The following is a 23,595-nucleotide window of genomic DNA, read 5'->3' as shown; positions in this document are numbered from 1 at the left end:
ATGCGATGTCAATACGATGTTAAATCCACGATGTCCATGTCTGTTAAATCTCTTCCTTCTATAGAATTGCAAAAAAATATTTTTTGGGGTTGTAATTTACATGACTATTCTCTGCCCAGCAATGAACACCTCAAAAGTTTATGTGCAGTCAGTAACGAGCATTTTCATGAACTTGGTGGCGAAGTGAACAAGATAAGATTCCCCAAAACAACTACAAACAATCTGACAGTCATTTTCTGTTTTAGAACTGCTGAAGTTTCACAGTTACTGAACAGAAGCAGCTTTTACCGAACAGCCTTTGCTGAAAGCAGGAGGATTCTTTTCATCCTCACTCCCCAACACAGGGCTTAAACTTTCTCAAGTTGTTTTAATTGTATAAAATGAAAAAATCCGTCACATAGACGCTTTTTATTTTCAAACTAGTGACAGCACGAATAGTTTTCAGAAGTATAAGATGAGGATGCTTCTATTACAAAAAGCTCTCCAAACAGAGAGCAGAAGACCCATTCAACCCTTTGCTGTTATTCAACAGCAACGTGAAACCATTAGATGTAAACAAGAAAATATTTTAAACCTAGAACATTGGATAGAGCCATAAAGACACCCTTGAAGCTCTGAGTTTGCTTCCTACCCTGTTTAAGACATCAGTAATTAAATCTCTGGTTATGGAACCCCAAACAGTATACGTGCTCCCATTCTATGAAAAATGGTGGCACCTTTCTTTTCATTATCTAGATATATGCTGAAGCCTACATTAAGGTAATAATGCAGAACAATGCCTTTAACAAAACATAAGACCGTTTTAAGCATTATGACCTGACAGAATTTCTTCATGAACTTCCTAGCAGACAGAAAGGATAAGCTTATTTGAACCCACAACAGTCTATCTGCCTGCCTTGCTCTTGCTGGGTCTTGCCTTTTCTACGGTATTGACTTTTACATCCAAAATTCTTCCAAAAATTATTAAAAGAACACATTGAGAACACAAAGCAAAGAAACAAGGGAAAAAATCAGGACAGATGAAGAATGACAAAGATTATTTACACCAGAAAAAGTAAAGAGTACTTTTCATCACTGGCCTTATGAATTATTTTGACTGGGCTGTCAGATTCACTGTGGAAAGCTACCACCCCAAAGGCAGAAAAAAGTAATGGGCAACAAAATACAGTGTCTGAAGTTGCAGATGGTGGTCAGGCTCTTGTTTAGTAGGCATCGTTTTCTGCAGCCTGAAAGTTCTTCCTGTAAATGCGAATGTCATTTTTAACCCAGTGATACTAACACATTTATTTATTTTTTTGTCTGAATTTGCTAAGCTCCTGAAAAGAACCCTGGAACCTCAGGGTCCAGCACCTTCCCTAAGCAGTCTCAGGAGCTCAGCAACAGAAATATTGCTCCAGGATGGTCAATGAAAAATCCTCCTGCCTCCCCCCCCTTTTTTTTTTTTTTTTTTTTTCCTCTTTTCCCCTTTTTGCCTTTTTTTGGATAAACAGATTGCCCTATTTATTCCATTCAAAGTGCTGCTTTTATTCAGGCCACTACCAGGAATCTGCCCAATGTCTGAAGGCCTTCACGAGAACATCAGCATTTCAACAGCAGGCTGTGTTCTTTTTGGTTTGGGATGTTTTATTTTCTTTGCTTTTGTTGTTGTTGTTTTGTTTTTTATATACATACATACGTATTAAGAAATGGTACATTTTTACAACATATAAAAACATTTAACTCTTTTCACAAACACATCAGAGAAGTAAAAACCCTGCTCTTTCAAGTGCAAGGTATATTCAGGTACATCAGGAAGCTGGGACATTAAATTACAGAACAAATACAGGTATATACTATACTACAGGTACACTGCCACCTTAAAGTGTCTTAAAGTCCAATTCAGCCCTGTATTCCTCTTTCTTAATAAACGTGCTCATCTGAAACCAAGTGTCAAGCCACAGGTGGAAGTACATCTTACACCAGGCCTTCACACTGCTTTTTCAACAACGTTATGAGCATCCAATTATAGCAAAATGTATAGAATATTTCTATCACCAAGAAACAGAGCAAGATTTGGCTCAAACCTGGTTTCAAAGTATCAGCGTGAACTTATACACATATGCAGCCTGTGTGATTTAGGATTTTGAAAAGGACTACTTACATAGTCTTAAGACATGTTGATCTGGAGGCTTCAAGGGCAGCTGGCTTACAAAAAAAACTTAGTTTATGTTAAAGAAGGGAAAAAAGAATGAAAAAAATACTTTCATGAAATTCTGGATGAAGTGCAAGACATTATGTACAATAAATACAAGGAAGTCCTGGACTTGGCTATTAGAATTGAAAAAAGACATTTCAGGCTTCAAGAAACCTTTGTGTAAAACTCTTTTCAGGGAAAAGGTAAGAAGGCAGATCCCTTAAAACCATAACTAGTCTCCAAAATCACCTACTATTTCAATTCCTTCCCAGTACTGTGGATATCCAGAGAATTTGTTTACCCCAACACAAGGGTGCTCTTCTACACTATCATCTCTAAAACCCCTAATTTAAGTTCCTGTCCCACTCATTATCCCATAAGAAGGATTACTTTCCATCCCTTGATACCTTTTAAATCGTTTGCAATATCATCTCAAATACATCTAGTACACAGCAGCTAAATTGTTTTTCTTGCTCCCTGATCAGAAATTTAAAGCCTCATCCACACCTCCGACACTCTGTACAGCTCTAGTGTTCCTTGTCCATCCCCTTTCAGATCCCCTCACCAGCTCTGCAGCTCTTGATTCCTCACGCAAACTACTTCTCACCTTCTGTCATACAATTACATTTCATGTAAAGGCATCTATCCTGATCTTAGGCAGCACGCATTCCAAGTGCTCTTTTCCGCAACATTCCTTTCTTCTTGTTTTTGAGAGCGTTAAACTGTTAAAAGTAAAATTCAGAGGGTTACAATAGAGCACAAGTGTCTTATGACCCTTTGTTATTGTAGCCTTATTTCTCTCTCAAGCAGACCTGTAAATAGAGCACTCTTCAGAACACGTTTCTCCTACTCTTTTTCTATGCAGCACCACACAGACAATTATTGGAAAAAAACTACAACAGCAACAAAACTCAATTTGGGAGCAGGAAAGAGGGGGATTATTTTTGTTGCCATTATTAAAAAGACCAGAACAGTGACATACAAAAATGTGGTTTTACTCAGCAACAGGCAACACGGTTTCTACTTAAAACAAAGTTATGCCTTGTCAGTGATGTTACCACAGGATCCATTAGCTACTATATCAAAGAATAAGTGCCTAATGGACAACTCACTCCATTTAAATTGAGCAATCTTTAGAACTACCATTCCACACTGAAAAAAGAAGTTGAAGATGTTTTTTGCCCCACAGCAGGAAAAAAGTTAGAGATTTCATTAACCTCATTGTGGTGTTTCCACAACAAAAAAGCATGAAGAAGATTTAGAGCACCACACCTTGTTAAGGGTACGTTTGCTAGCTGAACTGTATTTCAACTTTAACCTGTTTTCCCCTATTGCCTGGTAAGGCCAATGAGGCCGATGCCTCCTGTCCCCCTTTGTTTTTGGGTGAGCTGACTCATAATATTCCATGCAACGATGCATACAACAGGTAGAGTTCTTCAGCCTGCAGGAAATAATGGAGACCAGAACTCTAATTCTCACAAGGCACTACCTCATAAGACTCAAAGCCTGTTAGATGCATTTGCAGCTATTATTCTGATTCCCATTTCGCTCAACTAGTCTTTCCTTTTTTCGTGATTCAGATGAGGAATTTTCTTTGGCAAATACACTTGCCAACTTCATGGGTTTTCCAATGAACAAGAACGGTGGACACAATTCTTCCCCCATTGCATTGCCCCGAATACCATACACTCTTTACAAGGTCAAAACACCGCCTCTAGGCTCTCTGAAAGCTCACCATTTATAGGTTCGTAGTTCCAAATTCAGAGCAGCTACTTTTTGACGCAAAAGCTAAGTTCTGTTTTCCACTGCTGAACCTAATGCTATCTGCACAACCCATTCTGACTCTGTTTTCTGTGCAAAAGTAACCCCAGGGTAATATTCATAATTTATATACAACTTAAATATTTATACACATGCATAAGGAATATAGCACGACCTCCTGAAGTATTAGAGTTATTTACACAAAGCGCTGTGTTACTGTTGAATGAAGATGCTGAGGGGGGTTTATATTCCAGGTGTAGAAGCAGCAGCAATGAGGAGAGAAGCGAGGATCCAGATGGGACGGGCAGTTTGTCAGGGGGTCTGATATGGCTAAAGGGTGGAAACAGCTGATAAAAAGGATTTGGACCTTAGTTCCAAGTCCAACATTTCCAGCCATCCAAGAAAGGCACGAAAGGACAAAGAATTTTTTTTCTTATTTCTGCATACACAGGTGAAGTACTTCCAATCTGCATGTTAAAACATTATCTATCCAGTGTCTGAAAGAATGTTTTTCCTCCTGAAACTGTATCCCTAACTTCACGCCCCACCAGAATGCCTCCGTCTCCTCAGAAGAGTTGCAAAAGAAGCTATCCTATTGTCCAAACTCCAGTTGTTCCCTTGGTCAGTCCTCCTCACGGGTATTATTGCCCATGTGCTACAGTAATCAACAACCATGGAGGCATCCTCTATTTAAACCAGCATTTGTTAATATTCTGTAATTAATCTATGTTATGTTAATACATTTATGCCAATAAATATATTGAAGGGGAAAACAATTTAAAATTGAGAAACCAATAAAATGTCTAACTGGAGAAAACCCAGAGTAGACAGACAGATCACAGACAACACATCAAGGTACGAGCTCTGAACTACCAACTTTAATATCTATACCTAAAAATCTATAACAGGTAAGATAATCAAAATTAAGACAGTGCTTGTAGGATGTGGCAACCTGGCTGAAATTGATATTCATTAGAGTACTCTTTGCATGAATAGGAGCATTTGGACTCTGTGGTCTTTATCAGAGCCCCAGCTGGTAATGGTTGAAGGTTAATGCCTTACCCCATTCTGTTCAATTTTCTGTCCTAATTAGTCCTCCAAATCTATAGCTGTGAGCACCAAGTGTCTGTGCTCAAAAGAAACTAATTAATGCTAGCAAATTAGATCAAGTCCAAAGATCCAACAGCCAAACTCTTAAATGCTCCTTGTTAATAGGAAGTGTAGCTGTCAATAACTGCTGTTGGTGGCTATAATGAGGCCTCTTTCTTTCATTGAAAGTGATTTCATTTCTCTTTGTCCCTGTAAAAGCTGTTCCATTCCCTAATAAAAAAATAAAAAACCCTACACAACTAAGTTGCAGTGGTAAAGCTAGCAGTCTGACCCATTTCTTGTGATCAGCTGGGTTGAAATGACATGGGGGGTGGGGGGAAAGGAAAAAAAAAAAAAAAATAGGGTAAGTTCCCTCCCCAGACATTTTCTTCGAAGTCCTAACAGTAGTTAGAATACTTCCATTTCCACCACCAAGCCACACAATATGCTCCCATATTTCTTTTCTATGAAATCCCCTAAATTAGCTTTGGCTAGCTAATGCTGTAAGGATCATTCATAAAAGACCAGGAGATCTGGAACTGTAATTTCCATAGAGCTGTTCTCTCTGCTCGGTTTGTTGGAGCAAAGCTCAATATACCATAATCCCTCTAGAGACTGCATTAATTCACATGGTTAAATGTGATGAGAGTAAATGTTGGAAATAGATAGACCTGCATCTTTTCCCAGAGATAAAAACCATTGGGCACAGACACAAACATCATAAGAAATCAGCATCTTACTCTCAGAAACGCTAACCAGGGAAAAACACCTAGTCATTTATTACCACTACTAAGTATAGCTGTACACCATCAAAACACATCATTTAAATAACTGACAACCGCACAGCGTGTACAACAGTAATCTCAATGACTTCAAACAGGGTCACGGGGTCACACACAGTATGACTGTAATATACTTTAAAAATTCATGTACTACAATAATTCATATTGCAGATAATATACCAGTGGTGGGTAACATTTTTCTCCCCTTCTCTACCTGCAGTTTTGCTGCTCAATTGAAATGATGTTCTCAAATTAGCCCAACCTTTCTCCAGAAAAATGAAGTTGCAGGTAGTAAGGCAGAATTCTTTTTTCACTCTCCTAGAAGATGTCTCTTCCAGTCATAAAGTTTATGATTACTCCCATGCAGCCTCTCAGGATTTCCAAGCTCTGATCAATGCGTACAGCAGCATGTGTAAGAAAGCTCTGGTGACAGCGGCTCAATAAAAAAAGTTGCCTGGATTTGTCAAGTTAAGTCACTGACTTTTATCAGTTAGTTGATCTTTTTGATTCAGTTTGATACCCCCATATACTTCTAAAATATGTGAATTTTAAAAGGATTCTAAGGACCGTATTTTCACAGTGAGGCAGAGCAGGTGAGCAGAACTCAGTTATGAATAGTGCTTTTAGTTTCAATTTGCTTCAAGAAAATGAGACTGTTCAACATTTTAAAAAGTGAGCTGTTACTTAATTTCCCAATACTATCGCTCTTAGCATCCGCCAGTGTTAACCTCAGAACCACGACTGTAGGTACCAACAGGTTAATCCTCTCCCAGCATTAGCAATGGTCTGCACCAATTAACAGAACTTGGCCTGCATTACAAAGGAAAGTGAGCAATGCCACTGAGTAACATCAAGCTGAAATCTGCTACTTCGCACATTTCATTATCTGCATTCCTTATGTAGGAATATATAAATATGTAACAAGACTTTTTTGGAGAAACATCTCTGAAGGTGTGCTTGGGCACTTAAATGTGCAGCATCAAATGTACTTCAATCAGAAATTTCTTTCTTTTTATGGGCCTTGATGTGTCAGGTGTAAGGGTCACGGTCCAGAGCAGGTGGCCCCTACGGGGACAGAGATAATGTCAGTGCCAGGACTGTTGAGTAACTGCACGTTATCAAAACTCTGGTTGACACTGGTCATGCTCTACTGTAGAGAAGCCTGCAGTGGTGTTGCATCCCATCATTTTCACTAAGTATCAACGTGAGCCCTAAGGAAGAGAAGGCTAATGGCGAACATGGAGAATGGGAGGAGGGTGGCTGCTTGGAAATGTCCTTTTCCAGCCACGGTTTCCAAACCTTTTTTTAAAGCCTTGCCAAGTATCTTAAAGAATATTTGCAGCAATGTGAATCCAGCTGCCCTACTTACGCACTTCGTACGGACACCAGAAACAACCTAACAGCTTGCTCCAGGGAAGGTCCCCCAACTCAGCTGACTATTCCCTTTTGTCTCTTTCCTATACGGGGAAAAAAAAAAAGAAAAAAAGAAAAACAGTTGCCTTCTTGGCCAAATTTGTTCCTTCCATGACAAACTTCAAATGAGAAAATGAGAAATGGCCTCATTCTTCGTTTATTTGCAGAGTTGTATGCAGGATCAGGTCTTCAATCACACAAACTGTTTTCTTTATTTCGTTGCCTAATAATGGCAGAACCAGGCTTATTTGAACTGGCCTTTCCTGTATCCATCCTGAAAAGCACACAGGTCATTTTCCCACATGAACCCTGGGAACTTGGCAAGTGTAGAGTCACAACTACGTAAGAACTGTAAGTCACTCTTGCTGACTTTCGAATTCCCAAACACAGACCATCAAACTGTAGCAGACAAGAAAACTTAGAGGAAAAAGTTTAGGACCAAAGCCTCTTGTCACTAGCGCAAGATTGTTTTTTGTCCAAACAAAAAGGAAAAAAAAAAAAAAAAAAAAAAGATTACGGGGTTTGGGAGGTGGGACAGAATCGCTTTCTAACACATAAAATACACAAAACATTTACAGAAAGCATAATACAAAATCAAGGTCTTGTGACTGATTCAATGATCTGAGTACTTTCTTTTTGCAATCTAAACTTTGTCTTAATTAAGAAATGATTTTATAAAAGCAACGGAAGATGACAGCAGATAAAACACTCCTTTTAGCTACTTCAGTTTGTAAGCAGGTATTTTATATACCAAGTATACATTAATACAGGAAAGCATGTATTTAATATGGCTCTTGATACTGCCTGTATAAGTACACTGAATACGTTACATCTGGGTGTTGTTTGTGTGTTTTTTTTTGTGTGTTTTTTTTTTGTTTTGTTTTGTTGTTGTTTTTACAACACTTCAGGAAAATAGTATTCTTTTTATGATACTCCAGTAAGAGTCCACAATTTCACGTATGTACATCTCATGGATATTAGCATATTTATGTAATGGTCATGGAAAATTGATTTGTGTTCTTCAGAAAGCATCTTTACCCTCTTAACAAAAGTACTAATTCAGTAATTTTCACTGGAAAAGTGCTTGCAAACCTTAAATACAGAAATTATGCTGCAACTAAGATATACTAAATTCTTAAGAAAATCGCAGCACTCACAAGACCTATACTATGACAATCTGAAAAAAGTTCAAGCTAAATTTAAATAACTAAAAGGAAATATGACCAGCCTCAATTCTTAATTGTTTTAACAAATTATCTTTAAAATGGACACATTTTCATGGCTATTTAATCCCTAAGCTACTCTGTTAAACCAACACCCGAGCACAGCACCGGGTCACCCATTTAACCATGCCAGGGTACCAGCATCACCTCTTGAGTTAACAAACCCTTTTTTTTTTTTATTTATTCTTTTTATTTTTTAACCCTTGGGGTTTCTTTTCCCTGGATGCCTCTCAAACACGTGCTGGACAGGCTGTCACTACTTGCTTTATTAGCTCTGATAAGCTCTAGGTGGTATAGCTGCAGGCTAAGGTACCGGCCTGTATACAGATGGACCCCATGCTCATGCAGAGACCTATTGAATGTATGGGGGCTCCCCATAGGGCTAGGCAGGAACCTAGCACGAGCAAGTCAATTGTAAAGGCCCATACTTGTAGAACAGCTTTGTTTCCTACACTTCCAATGCATTTACTGCAATTTCCTAGAGGGAAAAATGAAACAAAGGTATACCAGTAGGAGCTGGTCAAACAAAATTAACATACAGCAGAAAAAAAAACAAACCGAGAACGAGTTAAATGAGCACCTACGCTTTAGTGTAAACAGCAATTTCATCCACGTGCACTCTGTAGCACTCCAACTGGATTTCAGGAGTTTTGATTACTTAATTACACAGCTTATGTTCATAGCTTGTAATTGTTTACAGCACAAGAACCGTAGCCTATTTACTCTGATTAACACCTAACCCTGTGTACCAACAAGACAAATTTATTCCAGGAATAATTTCACAATGGATATGAGAGATGATAAATTCTCCTCTTCACAAAACCATTTAACCTTTCACTTCCCATGGCCTGCTCTCCACCCTGCTATTAAAAGGTAAACAAAAAGACCATCTTTTTTGTAGTACGGATATGAATGTAGATTTTGTTCATCTATTTGATCACAAAAATTGCATAGGAAATATTCAGTTTCCAATTCTAACTTTCACACGATTTGATCAAAACTGGCTTCCAGCTAACAGAAGAAAGGAAGACCGATGCATCCACAAACCTCATTTTTCAGAAGATACATACCTGAACCCTATTCAGAAGAAATGAAAATATATCTATAGTTTTGCCTAACACCACAAAGAAGATAATTATGACAGGAATTTGCTTTAAAATTTACAGAAGCAAAAACAAGAAGAAGCTGCGAAGGTAATCGTCCACAGCCCTCGGTTCAAGAATCTCCAATATAGGTGGCTGTCACAAAACTTTGAAGCTGAAACCAACATCCTAATTTTACGCAAAGAAAATGCATGGGAAAAAAAAAGACTGTTCCCCACCCCAAAAAAAACCCACAGCACCATACAAACATCACTGTGGTCAATCCCAAAAGAAAATAATACAAACAGTACACAAATTATTTTTAACAGAAATCCTGTTTCAAAGATCCACATCCCTCTCATTGCTTTTCTTCACTTTTCCTCCCAACATAAACAGCATTCAAAATAAAAATTGTTCAACTACAAAATGAAAAAGTGTATGAAGGCCTTCTGGCAGCATTGGAAGGTACCTGTAGTCTGATCCCACCTCCTTCTGGCAGATATTCCCAACTCTTTTCCTACCTGCCTGAAAATCATTATGACACTACTCCATCACGTCTTTTGTGGACCCCCTAAACAATCTGTTTTAAAAAATGCTGGTCCATTTTAACTGTATCTGTCTCTGAAACATCTGTTACTCAAGGAACAGCCTCACAGTTTCTTCTGTGATAGCTTGAAACCCCAATTCTCATCACAACTGTCCTTTTGCAGCAATGGTTCTCTAGTAACTCAGTTTTCTTTCTCTGTTTCGTGTGCTATTGGCTGTGCATGCCTTATATGCTTATTTTCTGAGGCTATTACCTTTCTAAGATTTTGTTTTATAACCTACGTAACAGCTCTCTGTCAGATTCAGTTCCCTGTAATTTGTTCACAAGAGTTCAGGGACATTTCCCTAACTTCCTAGGGCTCCTTCTCCAGTAGACGTTCTTTAAATCTCTCTCCAATGCCCCTTTCAGCTTTAGAATTTAGATGACAAGAGGCACGCGTCCCACTGAAGGCACGCCACTTGTATAGAGTACTTCTGTGCTTTACATTTTTTTCTTTGATCAACACTCTCAGCTAGCCCGTGTGTGTGAGTAGCTCTAACTCCAGAAAGCTTTACGTTTCTTCCAGGAATATGTGCACAGTTGAGTGTTGAAGAAGCGTTGATATCCAACTTTACAGAGTTACTGCCCAGTACTCTTCAAAACAAAATGAAAACATGCAGAAGCAGACTGCATCAGCCTGCTTCAATGCCTGTCTAATAACACATCTCCATGTGCAAGTACCATCAAAGCACTGGAGAGGGGAAAGGCTGCATTATAGCAAATAAATCTGTTATAATCAAGGAGACCCTACGTGAAGGCTCATGTGAAACAACAGCATTTATATAGGCTTTTATGAACAGTACAAGCAACTCCTGTGTTGCTCGGTCACCACAAGGTCTAGATCAAGATGGGGAAAGTTTTCTATCAATCAGAAACCAATCAAGAACAAGTCATTTTGGAAAGCAGTCCGCATAACCAAGCAGTGCAAGCCAACCTAGCAGACTCACGCACTGCATTACTGGTTTTGCAGCCAACAGATATGATGCAGATCATACATATTAATTCTCTGACTACTTGTCAAAAACAAGGATTATATTCAGGGCACAGAAGTGAGTACATCTGATCTTCCAATGAATATTTGACTCTTACCTTGCACTTTATCTGAACAAAGCTCCTTGGCTCGGTCTCTCATTATTACTGGAATCAAGACATCTTTTTCTACGTGCCTCAGCTTAGAATTCTCTGCAAGAAAGCCAGAAACAAAAAAGAGGAAAAACTTATTTTTCTATACAAAATAAAGCGAATCTACAGAAATAACGTAGCATTGCTTATAGAACAGATACTGGTATACTCCATCTGTAACCAACCAACACCAGACAACGCTGCAGAAGGACCACACACTGAAAAGCAGGAAAGTCCCAAGATTTAAAATTGCTTAGATACAGGTACGAGCATTATCCTGCAAATTTCTGTTCTGTTTAATATGCCAAATGAAGTAAAATAATGGAAAAAAATCTGGCATCATATTCATCTTTCTATCTTACTAATTAAAAGATCTGCATAAAGACTGCACAAAGATTGAGAATTATGCTTAATTCAGGATACTCATATTTTTTTTATCTGCATCATCTTTACAAACTACAGCTTTTTTACTCCTATAATAGAACAGAGAAGTATAGCCCATATTAGAACAGTACATGAAAGTTTTATTACTACATTAGCAATATAGTAAATTAAAGACCTCAGTTCTTTAAAAAAAACAAAAAAAAACTAACCATTTACTTACAGGCAGAGTCTGCAAGCTTTTTCACTGAGAAAACCAACTTCAGAAGAGCAAACACTGAAGCCTGAATTCTACATTTAAAAGGAGAGTTGCAAGTTTGCATTCAGCTGCCTCAAAACAGAATTCATTACTGTGAGTACAACTAGCGGTTTTGGATATACTTATATAACACAGACTGTGTGAAAATGCAGTGCTTCTTTTTTCCCCCCTAAATCCACTCTCTTCAAAACAAAGGAGTGAGAATTTATCAAGCACAGCTTTCTACTTCTTATGTTCTGATTTAAAAGCCCTTTAAAGGATATTTGTATGGAAAATGGTGTAGTCCAACATCATTACGCTAAATACCTCAATTTCCTCCCCAAACACGCTATTTATTTACCCTTTGATGTTGGTATTACTCTTCAACACAGAATCAGCTGCGGTGCTCACATTAAGAAAACTGTCAGATACACTGTTATTTTGACTGACATTCATCTCACTTTTAAATAGCTTATTTAAAACTTGGATTAAATGAAAGAAAAAACATGATATACTGAATTAAGGAAACATGCAGAATTTAAGTTACCTACCCCTTTCCAAACACTGTTTTTCAGAGTATCTGCAGTTACTTCTAGATCAAAAGACAACAGAGATTTACATTTCTCTGGTCATTTCTAACCCACCACCTTTTAAAGTTTGTTAATGCTATGAGGCTGCATATCATTGAATCTGCAGTATTAACAAAGGAATCTGGTAACAAAACTGAGCTTTCTGATAGCCAATACACAGAATCGGAACTAAAAACGCATCTCCAAGATTTATTACTTGGAATTTCTACAGCAAAAGCACAAATACAGGCTGGGCAGAGAATGGATTGGGAGCAGCCCTGAGGAGAAGGACCTGAGGGTGCTGGGGGATAAGAAGCTCAACATGAGCTGGCAACACACGCTTGCAGCCCAGAAAACTATCCGCATCCTGGGATGCATCAAAAGAAGTGTGGCTAGCAGAGTGAGGGAGGTGATTCTCCCTCTCTGCTCTGCTCTCCTGAGACCCCACCTGGAGCCCTGCGTTCAGCTCTGGGGTCTCCAGCACAAGGACATGGACCTATCAGAATGAGCCCAGAGGAGGCCACAAGGATGTTCAAAGGGCTGGAGCTCCTCTCCTGTGAACACAGGCTGAGGGAGTTGGGGTTGTTCAGCCTGGAGAAGAGAAGGCTCCGGGAACACCTTATGGCAATCTTCCAGCACCTAAAGAGGTCTATAAGAAAGCTGAGGAAGGACTCTTTGTTAGGGAGTGTAGTGATAGGACAAGTGGTTGTGGCTTTAAACTGAAAGAGGGTACATTTATCTTGAACTTCAGGAAGAAATCCTCCACTCTGAGGGCGGTGAGGCACTGGCACAGGCTGCCCAGAGAAGCTGTGGATGCCCCATCCCTGGAGGTGCTCAAGGCCAGGCTGGATGGGGCTTTGGGCAACCTGGGCTGGTGGGAGGTGTCCCTGCCCAGGACAGGGGGTTGGAATGAGGTCATCTTTAAGGTCCCTTCCGACACAAAACCATTCCATGATTCTCTGAAAAGAATGAAAACAAAGTGTTTCATGTAGCAAGTTAATTTGCTTTTATGCTAATTTCCATGTCTTTTGCAGCCCCTGTGGGCTGAAAGGGGACGTTAATTTGGTTTGAAGGGAAGTAAATTTGTTGTCAGGCAACTTTTCAGCTAGATAAATTCTCCAGTCCAGTTCACTATATAAATTCATAAAACGGTCCATTAAAGGAGAACCGTGTGAGAGCAGGAACAAGCAGAGGGAACACTGCAGCTGTCATGAGCATCCCTGGCTCAAATTATAGCCTATGCTTTTCTGCTTTTTCTAAGCAAGTGAGATACCAGCTGCCTCTAAAATGGCATTTGAAAGTCCCCAACTGCCCTCACCCAACCCCATCACATCAGCATGTAACCAGACAGTGAGCAAGCAGCCAGTTCGATATGGAAAACTAACTCGTCAAATGCAAGCAAAAAAGGATTTCCCAGCTGGTTTACACTTTGGAGTGACTAGATCCAATTACAATAGTTCGAATTATTTCATGTAACTTTTATCCATCAGTATCTACACCAGCACACACAGAAACACAGCAGATCACGGAGAAGCAGCCAGGGCCTGGGAAGGGCGCCTGGGTTTCTTCGCCTGGCAGAGGTCAGCAGCAGCAGCAGCCACAGCTCCGACAGCAGCTGAGGCAGCACAGGGCTCCAGAGCAAGGATCAGCCACCCACTGCAGACAGAGGGGAGCAGAAAGGGACACAGCTCAGGGCCAAAAAGGAAACGGGACAAGGGCATCCTTCAGAGAGGGAGAGAGCCTCCCTGTCAGCCCAAAGAGTCAAAGGGGATTTCTGGGTTTTAGCTGAAGTACCCAATTTGCTGTTTGATTATTCAAAAGGAAAGGGATGTAAGACATCATGATGTCAGCTGCTGCGCTGGTGTGAACACCAGCTCAACCACAACCATGATGCTGTTGCGCTCCACGCAAACTCCTGCTTTTTAGTCCCACGTCATCAAACCTGGAGGGGCTGAACAGGCAGGATGGAGAGGGCACAGGGCAGTGTCCAGGAAGAACCAGAAGACTGCTACAACACTGATTCAAAGGTAATTACAGAACACTATAAAGGAAATGAGATCAGAAGTGGTCTTTATTCTCATTTATAGTTTGTTTTTTAAAAGGAAGTTTGTTGGCTAGGATTGGTTTTTAAGCCCTGAGAAGTAAGAGCAATTCAAGTCAGACCTTAAAAGGTCTAGGTGGTAGCTTCATGTACCCGAGTGCAACTATATCACCAAATAGGTCTCATGCAGATGTTCAGCTTGGGCAGTACTTCATCTAGTCATGAATTTCAACTGTAATGTCTAAAGCATTTTAATATTCTTCCCTGATTCTAAGCTGTATTGTGTTGTATTGTATTACACACAGTGATTTTCATTGAAGGATCTTAAAACACTTTATTGAAGTTGGTATCCTTAGCATTTATACAAAGTGTTAAAGAAAAATAAGGCACAAATATTAATACCAGATACCAGCTAGAAAACTATGTTTACATGTGGAATAACCGTATTGGATAGCAATGTATAAGCACTTGCAAAGAAATCGTCATCGCTAACCAAATCAGCTCTGCAGTAACATTATATGGCAAGAACTTTAAAAGAAACAACACCTTAGAAGCAAGACTTCATCAAAAAACATGAGACAACCATGATGTGAAACCATCAATTCCTTTTGCCTTTTTTCAACTATATTACTATTTCTAGAATAATAAGTACTTCTTTTGATAGCTCACTATTCTGCACAAAGATATTTCTTATTCTAATACCAGATTTGCTACAGACTAGTCCCAACAGAATCTGCATTACAACACACCTACTATGTTGTGTTTTTTTTTTTTTTTTTACCTACTGCTTTATTTTCTCTTCAAAATATCAATAAAATTATTCCCAGACAAGCAAGAAATATGTTTTCCTAGTCCACCTTTCTCATTTGAAAGTCAATACCTTTGGTTCTCATCTGCAACCTCCACGCACTTCACCTGCTCTCCCGTGAAGGCTGCTCAAGACGATCCTAGTTTGGCTGCAAAGTGAGACAAGAACACGCTACCTCTCAGCTGCCAGCAGGCCAAAGAGATGTTAGCAGCTGCTTTTCCTCACCTCCCTCCCACCACACCCCAGCCCCTCAAAACTTGGGTATGCTTGTTATAGCAACTTCATTATTTAAGATTCTACCTCTCTCTTACATTCTGTTGAAATTCACTATAACATCAAAAGTGACATGGGAAATATGGATGAACATAAGCTAAGTGAGTAAAGGTTACAAAAATCGGGCTGTGATTAACAATAAAAACAAGATTTTTGTACAAACATACATGGAAGTTAAGCCAGAATCAAAACCAAATGCAGGCTTGCAAGTGTTAAAGCATCTAAGCCACAGGGCCTCTTGACAATGAGGGTGAGGGTTAGGGACTGTCAACTACTTAATGTCCTAAAGACAGGAAGACATTAGCACACTCCAGAAATGCTGCCTCTTCTCACAGGGACAAAGAATAGAAGAGAAGATGAAGAACAGGTAAGGAGTATACGCTTGCAGTTGCCAAAATAAAGACAGAAGGGTAGAAACTATAGCAAAGTGAGCATCCCTCTGAAGGGAAAATCATTCTCCATACCATCTCAGTATAGCGTAAAGGATTACAGGTAGGCAAGAGAGATTACGAAGCTGGAAGATATCCATGTTCAGCAAAACATTAAGAACTCTTTTTTTTTTTTCCTTTTTCTTTTCTTCTTCTTTTCACACAAATAAATTTAGCTAATTTCAATGCCTGACACAGCTCTCTGGTTGCATACAGTAAGTATCTAGGGCACAAGAATACAATTGTAGTCATTTTCTGCAGTTGATTAAAACCCTTAGGTGCTTAAACTATTTATTGCCATGGAAGGTCAAGGACCACAGCCATCTGATTCAACAGTTTTCAATATTTTTGTAAAAATGGAGAAAAAAAAATCTGAAAATACAAGCATTAGTAGGAACCAGAGCATCACAACCACTAGAACAGCAGAATACACATCCAGTTCCTTCTGTGGGAAGCTGGGAAAACAGAAGATGACTGGAACACTCTCACTGCTTTCTAGTCTCTAGCTGCAGGTCCCAGGAAGGCCTTGAGGGAAAGAGGACAACATTGTAGTCCTGTGCAGTAGACAGCAAGCCTGTGAAGAGGACAAGAGGACACTGAAACACAAAGCTGCTTTACTAAAAATAAAAGGAACTGTAGCACCTTGTCCTATAGAAAACTATAGGCCTCTTGTCATAGAAGTCTATTAGAAAAAGGGGACACAGAAGAAAGCTTTCACTGAACAGAGTCCCTCAAGAAGTTTTATCATCTCCCCTTCCTCCCTCAACACCACTGGACTGACCCTGCTCACCCCTTTGCCACTGCACCTGCTGGGAGTTCACAGCTCTGCTTCTATCTCTCATATGGCCTCACGTAGCAGGGACACAGATTACTCAGAAAAACTGAGAAAAAGTTGAAAACTTGTCCAGATATCTGAAGAAGCCTTACACCTTTAGCAACCAAGAGGAAGTCCGTTGAGCGACTCCAGTAAGAGTTTTTAAAAGATGCATTTAGTTGCACAGCTTGTAATTTGGATCTCCTTGGTTCAGATCAGCTATGCACACTTAAAAAAAAAAAAAAAAAATCTCCAAGTAGTACTTCAAATATTTTAGAGATTTCAGTAAGAAACAGTTTATACAATGGGCTAGACAACGAGTAATAAGTTTATAGCTGAGATACTGAAGTGCATTAAACTTGGGAACTTAGTCATTTTTCTATCACTCAACAAAAATTATTTGTGCTGTAAATACAGCGCTCAACATTTTGTTCTAAACCTTTCCTATGAGCTAATTATAAAATGGCTTGGGAAAATATACTTTTATTAATCAAGGAAGTAGCAGTGCAGCATTAATTGCGTGCTTAGAGGCAAACATTCCTTTCATCAGACTGTTGGCTCTATAGACTCCAGAGGTTCAATCTTTCCAAAACCCATTTCAGATTTATTTTAGTGCACGCGTAACAGTTGTGTTCTGAATGGGCAAAGCTAATTATAGCTTACTACTCCTCCAGGAAAAGGATGCATTCAACATTTTCATCTCCTTTGTTTTGCCTAGCTTATCCACTTTGGATCAAATAACAGCCACAGATCTTACATTAATTCATGCTAATTCATCTGTGTGTACGTGCATCATAAAAATAGCTATCAAAAAGTCTGTTTCATTGAATGTATTATCAACTACTTCAAACCTCAACTCTGAAACACAAAGTCACATATCGTTGCAGCAAGCAAATTTAGAGATAGACCTATTAAAGTCACGGGAAGAAAAAAAATAAGTATTTCTAAAATCTATGATTTCTTCCTCCAAGTGTAGGTTTTGTTATTTTTGTTGTTGTTGTTTTGGCTATTTTTTAAAAATACGTATCTAAATACTTGTTGAAGATGAAATTAATAGTTTAAGTACCCAATCCTATAGCCATGGGTGGTCTCCTGTGCCCTTACTGCCAGGAAGCTCATGGGGCCAAAGTGACAAACAGTTTCAGCATACTCCCTTGTTAACTTTGGTCCCACAAAAACATTCAGGATCCTGCTAACAGCAATGGATTTTATGAGTCAAATACATCCAACGTGAATCAAGTCATGACAGACCAGGCCTGCATATCTTTATGCATACATGAAATGCATAAAGCGGTAGCTTCATTTGCACTTAGGTGTTTGCAAAGGAACTAGAGTCTGAAGTACTGTGCTTTCTGCTAAGGTTTTAGAGTATCAAAGGGCAACACACAGTGATAGAAATGTTATAATCCAAGTGAAGTACCTAAGTGATATCCTGAAACCCTCACTGAAACGCAGAAGAGGCTGATCAGCACAGTTTCTCTACAACCACCTTTATTTTTTCCAACTGTGTATGAATAAATTTATTTGTATTTAAGAAGTTACAGATTTTGAGATTTTTCTATCTAATATTCACATCATTTTAAATTAAGATGGAGTACAGGGATGACAACACCAGGGAAAATTTCCAAAGCTTTAACTTCTCACTATTCTATCATCACCTCAAAGTCAATTTTCACCTTTTTCACTGGCTGAATTTGTTATCTTACATTTTGCTTTGGGGCTCATGTGTTCTTGCAATATGGCAGTACTGGATTACGAGAATACTGACAAGGCTGTTTGCTAAAAATGAACAATGGCTATATTGTGGCTAGTCTGTAATATCTAGAAAGAAAAGGAAAAGCAAATCTGACAGCGCACTTATTTCTTAATTACACGTGGCTTCCAAATGCTCATACATCTACTGACTAAAAAGCGAAGCCAACCCCGAAGTTGCACGCACTGTTCTTTTTTGGACGCAGGGAGGTTTGGTTTTTTACATTCCTGATCAAATAGCAGAGCCAGGTGAAAGTCACGAAGAATTAACTACAGATTGGGGCTTACTATTTACTGTGCTGGTTCATTACCACTATCCCAAACTGTTGTGCACGTATCACAGACCTGCCAGTTAGGAAAGGTTAGGGTGGGAGCAACCTACGAGCAAAAAACATCCTAAACCCACCCCAATTCCCTTTTAAAAGCTGCAGATGAAGATTCTAGCAAAGTACACAAACTACATTAGTAGCCCACTAGGTATATGGACTAGCTGAGGATTAAAACAGCCCAGAGCGCCTTAGTTCTACTATTGTAAAACACTTCTGAATGACTCACGTGGTAAACTGATGTAAAATCCTTCTGAGATCCTTCTGAGCACAGCTTCTCATCACTTTAGACACCATACAGCAATATTTCAGCAACAAAACACACACTTTGTACTTTCTGGGACAGCAAAAATTATCACCACCTCGGATACAGCTGGATTCCTGTACACAGGGTTCCACATCTTTCAAGTGAAGCCCAAACATTTGAGCACCTTTTGTCTGAAGTGGTCCTGAGTGTATAAATCCCTACTACCCTATGCCCTTTCTAACTAACAGTAGATATTGTCTAAGAATTTCCAGCTTGCTTCCACCCGGGGAAGGTCCACAAAAATCACAAATTATCTGAAGAATATAAAATGAAGTAAACAGACCACGAGTTAAACAGTGACCTTAAGAACTTCACAATCATTCATATCAGAAAAAAAGAAATCAGTAACAAAGAGCAAAGTAACCTGCACTTGGATGAAGGAGATATGCAGGAAAATCTACCGACCAGTGAAACACTCCAATCACCAACAGTAGAGATGCTAACCACCATAAGATTTCTTCCCAGCACGCTCAATAGCCACTATCTAGTGTTAGAGTACCACATGCTCCTCTTTTTATTTCATGCAATCCTGAAAATTAAAAAAAGTTTTCTAGTTAAAAAAAAAAGTTTAAACTCCTTAAGGAATTTAATATTTAAGTTCTTGAACCTTTTTTTTTTTTTTTTTTTTTTTTTTTAAGACACAGCTGAACAGCTTCTCTGGGGCTTCCACATCTTCAGATGCAGTTCACATCTTTCATTTCAGGGAACGAACGCCACAAACAAATTAAGAACAAGGCTTTTTTAGCAACAGGACTAAATATCATTCTTCTTGATATTTCTTTAATGGAAGTGAGGATTAAGAGAGAAGACGAAACAATGCCCATCTTACTCATCTTTGATTTCTGCACCTATGGATTTCATGAGCAATCAGCGTGTATAAAATGAATGAAATCCTTAAAAACTAACATTACAGATCAAAACACAACAGTGATTATTCAATTTTTCAGAAGTTGTAGAGCATGAAGTGTTTTGACACTAACAGAGACCAAAAGCCTTCTGATTACAGTAACAAAATGATTGCTGATGTTATTCTGGATTTTCAACTCTAAAGAACCCTTTCAAATTATTCAGCATTCTAACGCTCAGCAGAGTGCCCCAAAGCATCATCCATTGCTTAGTTCTTTTTGCTGAACTTTTCTCTAAAACGTGCTGTCAAACAGCTTTAGGAAATCACATTTATCCTTTTCCTTCATGTTTCCAACGGAGGCCAAAGACACTAAGAACGTCAAAAAGGTCAAGCCAATTTAACTCCCTTCATGATGGGGTAACTTACATTCTTAATCACCAGTGTTATCTAAGGACATTTAATTAAAAGATGAGACTGTTCTTCTATTTACGTATACATTTTTCCCCTTTACTGACTGCCTTTACACTGCTGTATCTTCCATTGCTTCCTCCTATCGTTCAAAGCCATGATTTCACTCCTTCCAGTATACATTTCTAGCTCTTACTGTCCATTTCATTTCAAAACGAGACCCAAGCCTTCTTTTAGTCCTTTCACTGATACACTGCTGCTGTATTTAACTACCTAGATTCCCACATGACCACAAAACAGTCAGAAACACACACTTTATGTAGCATAGGAAAATGATTATGAAATCAACCTTCAACACGTTTTTAAGAGCCCTAAGACTAATCAGGGTAGGTGCCAAACCCTGTATTGCGTGTCTAAGCTGCTGTCAATAACCTTACTTTTCTCTTTAAGCACTTGTGGGTCCTCAAATAGGGATCCAGATATCACTATTTGAAAATGACAGCTAAAACCAAATGCAAGTTAGAAAGAAAATGGGCTAATATCGCATGATTTCTACTACTGAAAGTAGCATCTTATAATGACAATTTTAGAAGTGCTGCATACAAAAAAAAAAAACAACAACAACAACAACAACAAAAAAAACTTCAATGTTGGGCAGCAGCACGCTCATTCTTAAGAAGGATAAAACAAAATCAAGTAACAGAATTTTCTCAAAGGACTCATCTACCTATTCATTTACTGGATGTAATCACCTAATAACACAGCTACAGTTCCTTCCCAAACTGTGGCTGTCCGAGAACTCTTTCCGTATAAATCATGACATAACTTACAGCTTCTATATTCTGAGCTTCAGAAGACTCCCTGATATTCACTCCCTACTGCCTGGAAAAGCCATGAGAATATCTGCATCTTTTATGACCTTAAAATGGAGCATCAGTCGTGGTAACAATTTACTAAACTGTGATTCTTCCTATTTTTCTCATACATGAGCCAAGAAGCAGTTAACGATGACATTAAAAACCACAGCACCAGGGTATCTGAGTTAACACCTTACTGATACCAACAGGGCAGCTCACACCTTTTGCAGCTATTGTTCCACTTTCCCTACAACCTCGCTTAGACCTCTCCGCTTTCGGTTCATGTTCTGAGGTTTTCAGCAGAGCCGTAACAGCCAGGGACCGATGGCTGGGCTGGGGGGAGGTACGTAAGAGATACCGGATAACAAGGTAGCAGATTTAGAGAGGTGTCAGTAAGCAATGCCACTGCTTAGCAGATCAATCTCAGTATTAGTGTCACTGAGCATATACCCAAGGTACACCCTCAGCGGTACCACCACTGCTAAAAGACAACCACAGCGTGGGCCGGGAGGCACACATAATGGCATTACAGGTGCAAATAGGGAAGTAAAGCAGTGCTGTATACCAACACCTGGAGCCATCCTTTTTGGTACACGAAGAACACACAATAGCTTAATTTAAGCTACTGTAATTACTGCAAACTCCTTCCAAAGGACAAGAGGGCGCAGAATTATGCTGCGGATGCACACCGACCAGCTGAAACACGGCTGTAAGTCGTACACCATTTCCTTAACTCTGCAAGACGTGAATGCTTAGATGACACTAACACCACCAGCGCTTGACCACCACGCCAGTGCCCTGCTGGTGAGGTCTGTAACACCAGGCCAAGCCACTTCCACGAGAACCTAGCCAGCATCCTTCAGGCTCCTGAGGAGGAGATGGGAGTAACCAAGGAGCAGCCCTGCCTCAGCTGGGCGTCGTCACCTCCTCACGGCGGGGCCTCACGGTGCAGGACAGGCCCTCGGACCCCGCCTGAGGGCCGGGCCCGCGGCCTGGAGCCTGAGGGGAGCCCGCGGGGCCGCCGCGCTGCGCCCTCTCCTGAGGCAGCCCGTGTGGACCCCCCTCAGGCCGCTCGGCCGGCTGAGGTGAAGCACGGAGGGGAGAGGGAAGCCTTTTGGGGGATAGAGGGAGGTCTTTTTGGGGAAAAAGGGAAGATTTTTGAGGAAAAAAGGGAGGTTTTCGGGGGGGCTCCCTGCCTGCCCCTGCGGCGGCCGCCCCTACCTGCAGCGCCAGGGGGAGGCTCCATCTGCGCCCCGCGTTACGCCGGCGGCTGCGCACTTTGCGTAGCGAGACCCCGCCGCCGCGCAGGCGCGGAGCGACCCGGCCCCGGCGGGCGGAGGGCGGCGGCGGGAGCGCGCAATGAGGAGGGAGGGAGCGGGGGCGCGCAGGCGCATGCGCGGTGTGTGTGGGGGAGCTGCGAGATGGCCGCCGAGGGGAGGGCGGGGAGGAGGGAGCGCGGGCGCATGCGCAGTGTGCGGAGGGGTGGCTGCTCTGCAGCCCTTATGCCCTTCATAGAAAGTGCTCCCTGGTTCCCGATGTCTTAGGGACAAAGCTCCTGTGGCTGCTAGTCAAAATAGGAAAAAATAGGGAAATTTGGTGTCCTACCAGAAATTTTGGCAGAATACGCTTACGTTGTCTTGTCAAGATGGTTGGCCTAGTGGGGGGGAGCTGAGCCCCTCTACACCATAATTATTTAGGGTTTATGTTTCCTTTTTATCGCAGTTTGCACAGTTCAGCGTAAAGGTTTTCAAATTTTATGCTGTGTCATGGAAATGACTTTTTTTTTTTCAAGAGGTTTAAGCCAGACACAAGGCAAGGACCTTGTCACATAAAGCACTGCGTAGTAAATGCCAGCGATCAAAATGTCAAAATATGCTTTTGATACAACGTCGAGAAATGAGTACGGGCTCCTAGATACCTGCTTGTTTCTAAAAAGATGCAGGTTTTAAGGCAAAATGTGAAGAACAGCATGGTTTCTAATGAAAAAAAAAAAAAAAAAAAAAAAAAAAAAAAAAAAAAACACAGATTAGGAGGTGTGTTGAAAGAATGCACTTTGGTTTTTGCATAGTGCCACCAGAAGTTTGGTACCTTTCAAACCAACTAACTCATCTGTGTGTCCATTTGGTCTGCCTGTGTATTGACACATATTGGAAGTACACTTCAGGGTGGAGGAGTAATTTTGGCATCTTTTATTTATGAGTCTCCAATATATTTAACTGACCAGTCTTTCTTTGGTTGTACAGTTGATCACTTTGAGAAATGAAACGTGGAATGAAAAGCTGTAAGAAAGTACCCTACATTCATCAAGCTGAAAA

General features: G+C 40.2%; 1 protein-coding gene across 1 annotated transcript in view; it reads right to left on the bottom strand.

Moving 5' to 3' along the window:
* CMC1 (C-X9-C motif containing 1) overlaps nt 1-22,649 on the bottom strand; it is a 36,940-nt gene extending 14,291 nt beyond the window's left edge. Inside the window, exons 1-2 of the mRNA XM_084508937.1 lie at nt 22,502-22,649; nt 11,199-11,291 (exon numbers count right to left, since the gene is read on the bottom strand). Of these exons, the coding sequence (XP_084365063.1) occupies nt 11,199-11,291; nt 22,502-22,526 (118 nt within the window). The 5' untranslated portion in view covers nt 22,527-22,649. The remainder of the gene's footprint in view (nt 1-11,198; nt 11,292-22,501) is intronic.
* Between the last annotated feature and the right edge of the window lie 946 nt (nt 22,650-23,595).

The sequence above is a fragment of the Aythya ferina genome, assembly GCF_964211825.1.
Source record: "Aythya ferina genome assembly, chromosome: 2".
Classification (NCBI taxonomy): Eukaryota; Metazoa; Chordata; class Aves; order Anseriformes; family Anatidae; genus Aythya; species Aythya ferina.
Note: the sequence above shows the minus strand (reverse complement) of the source record. Positions and strands in the feature narration are given on the sequence as shown.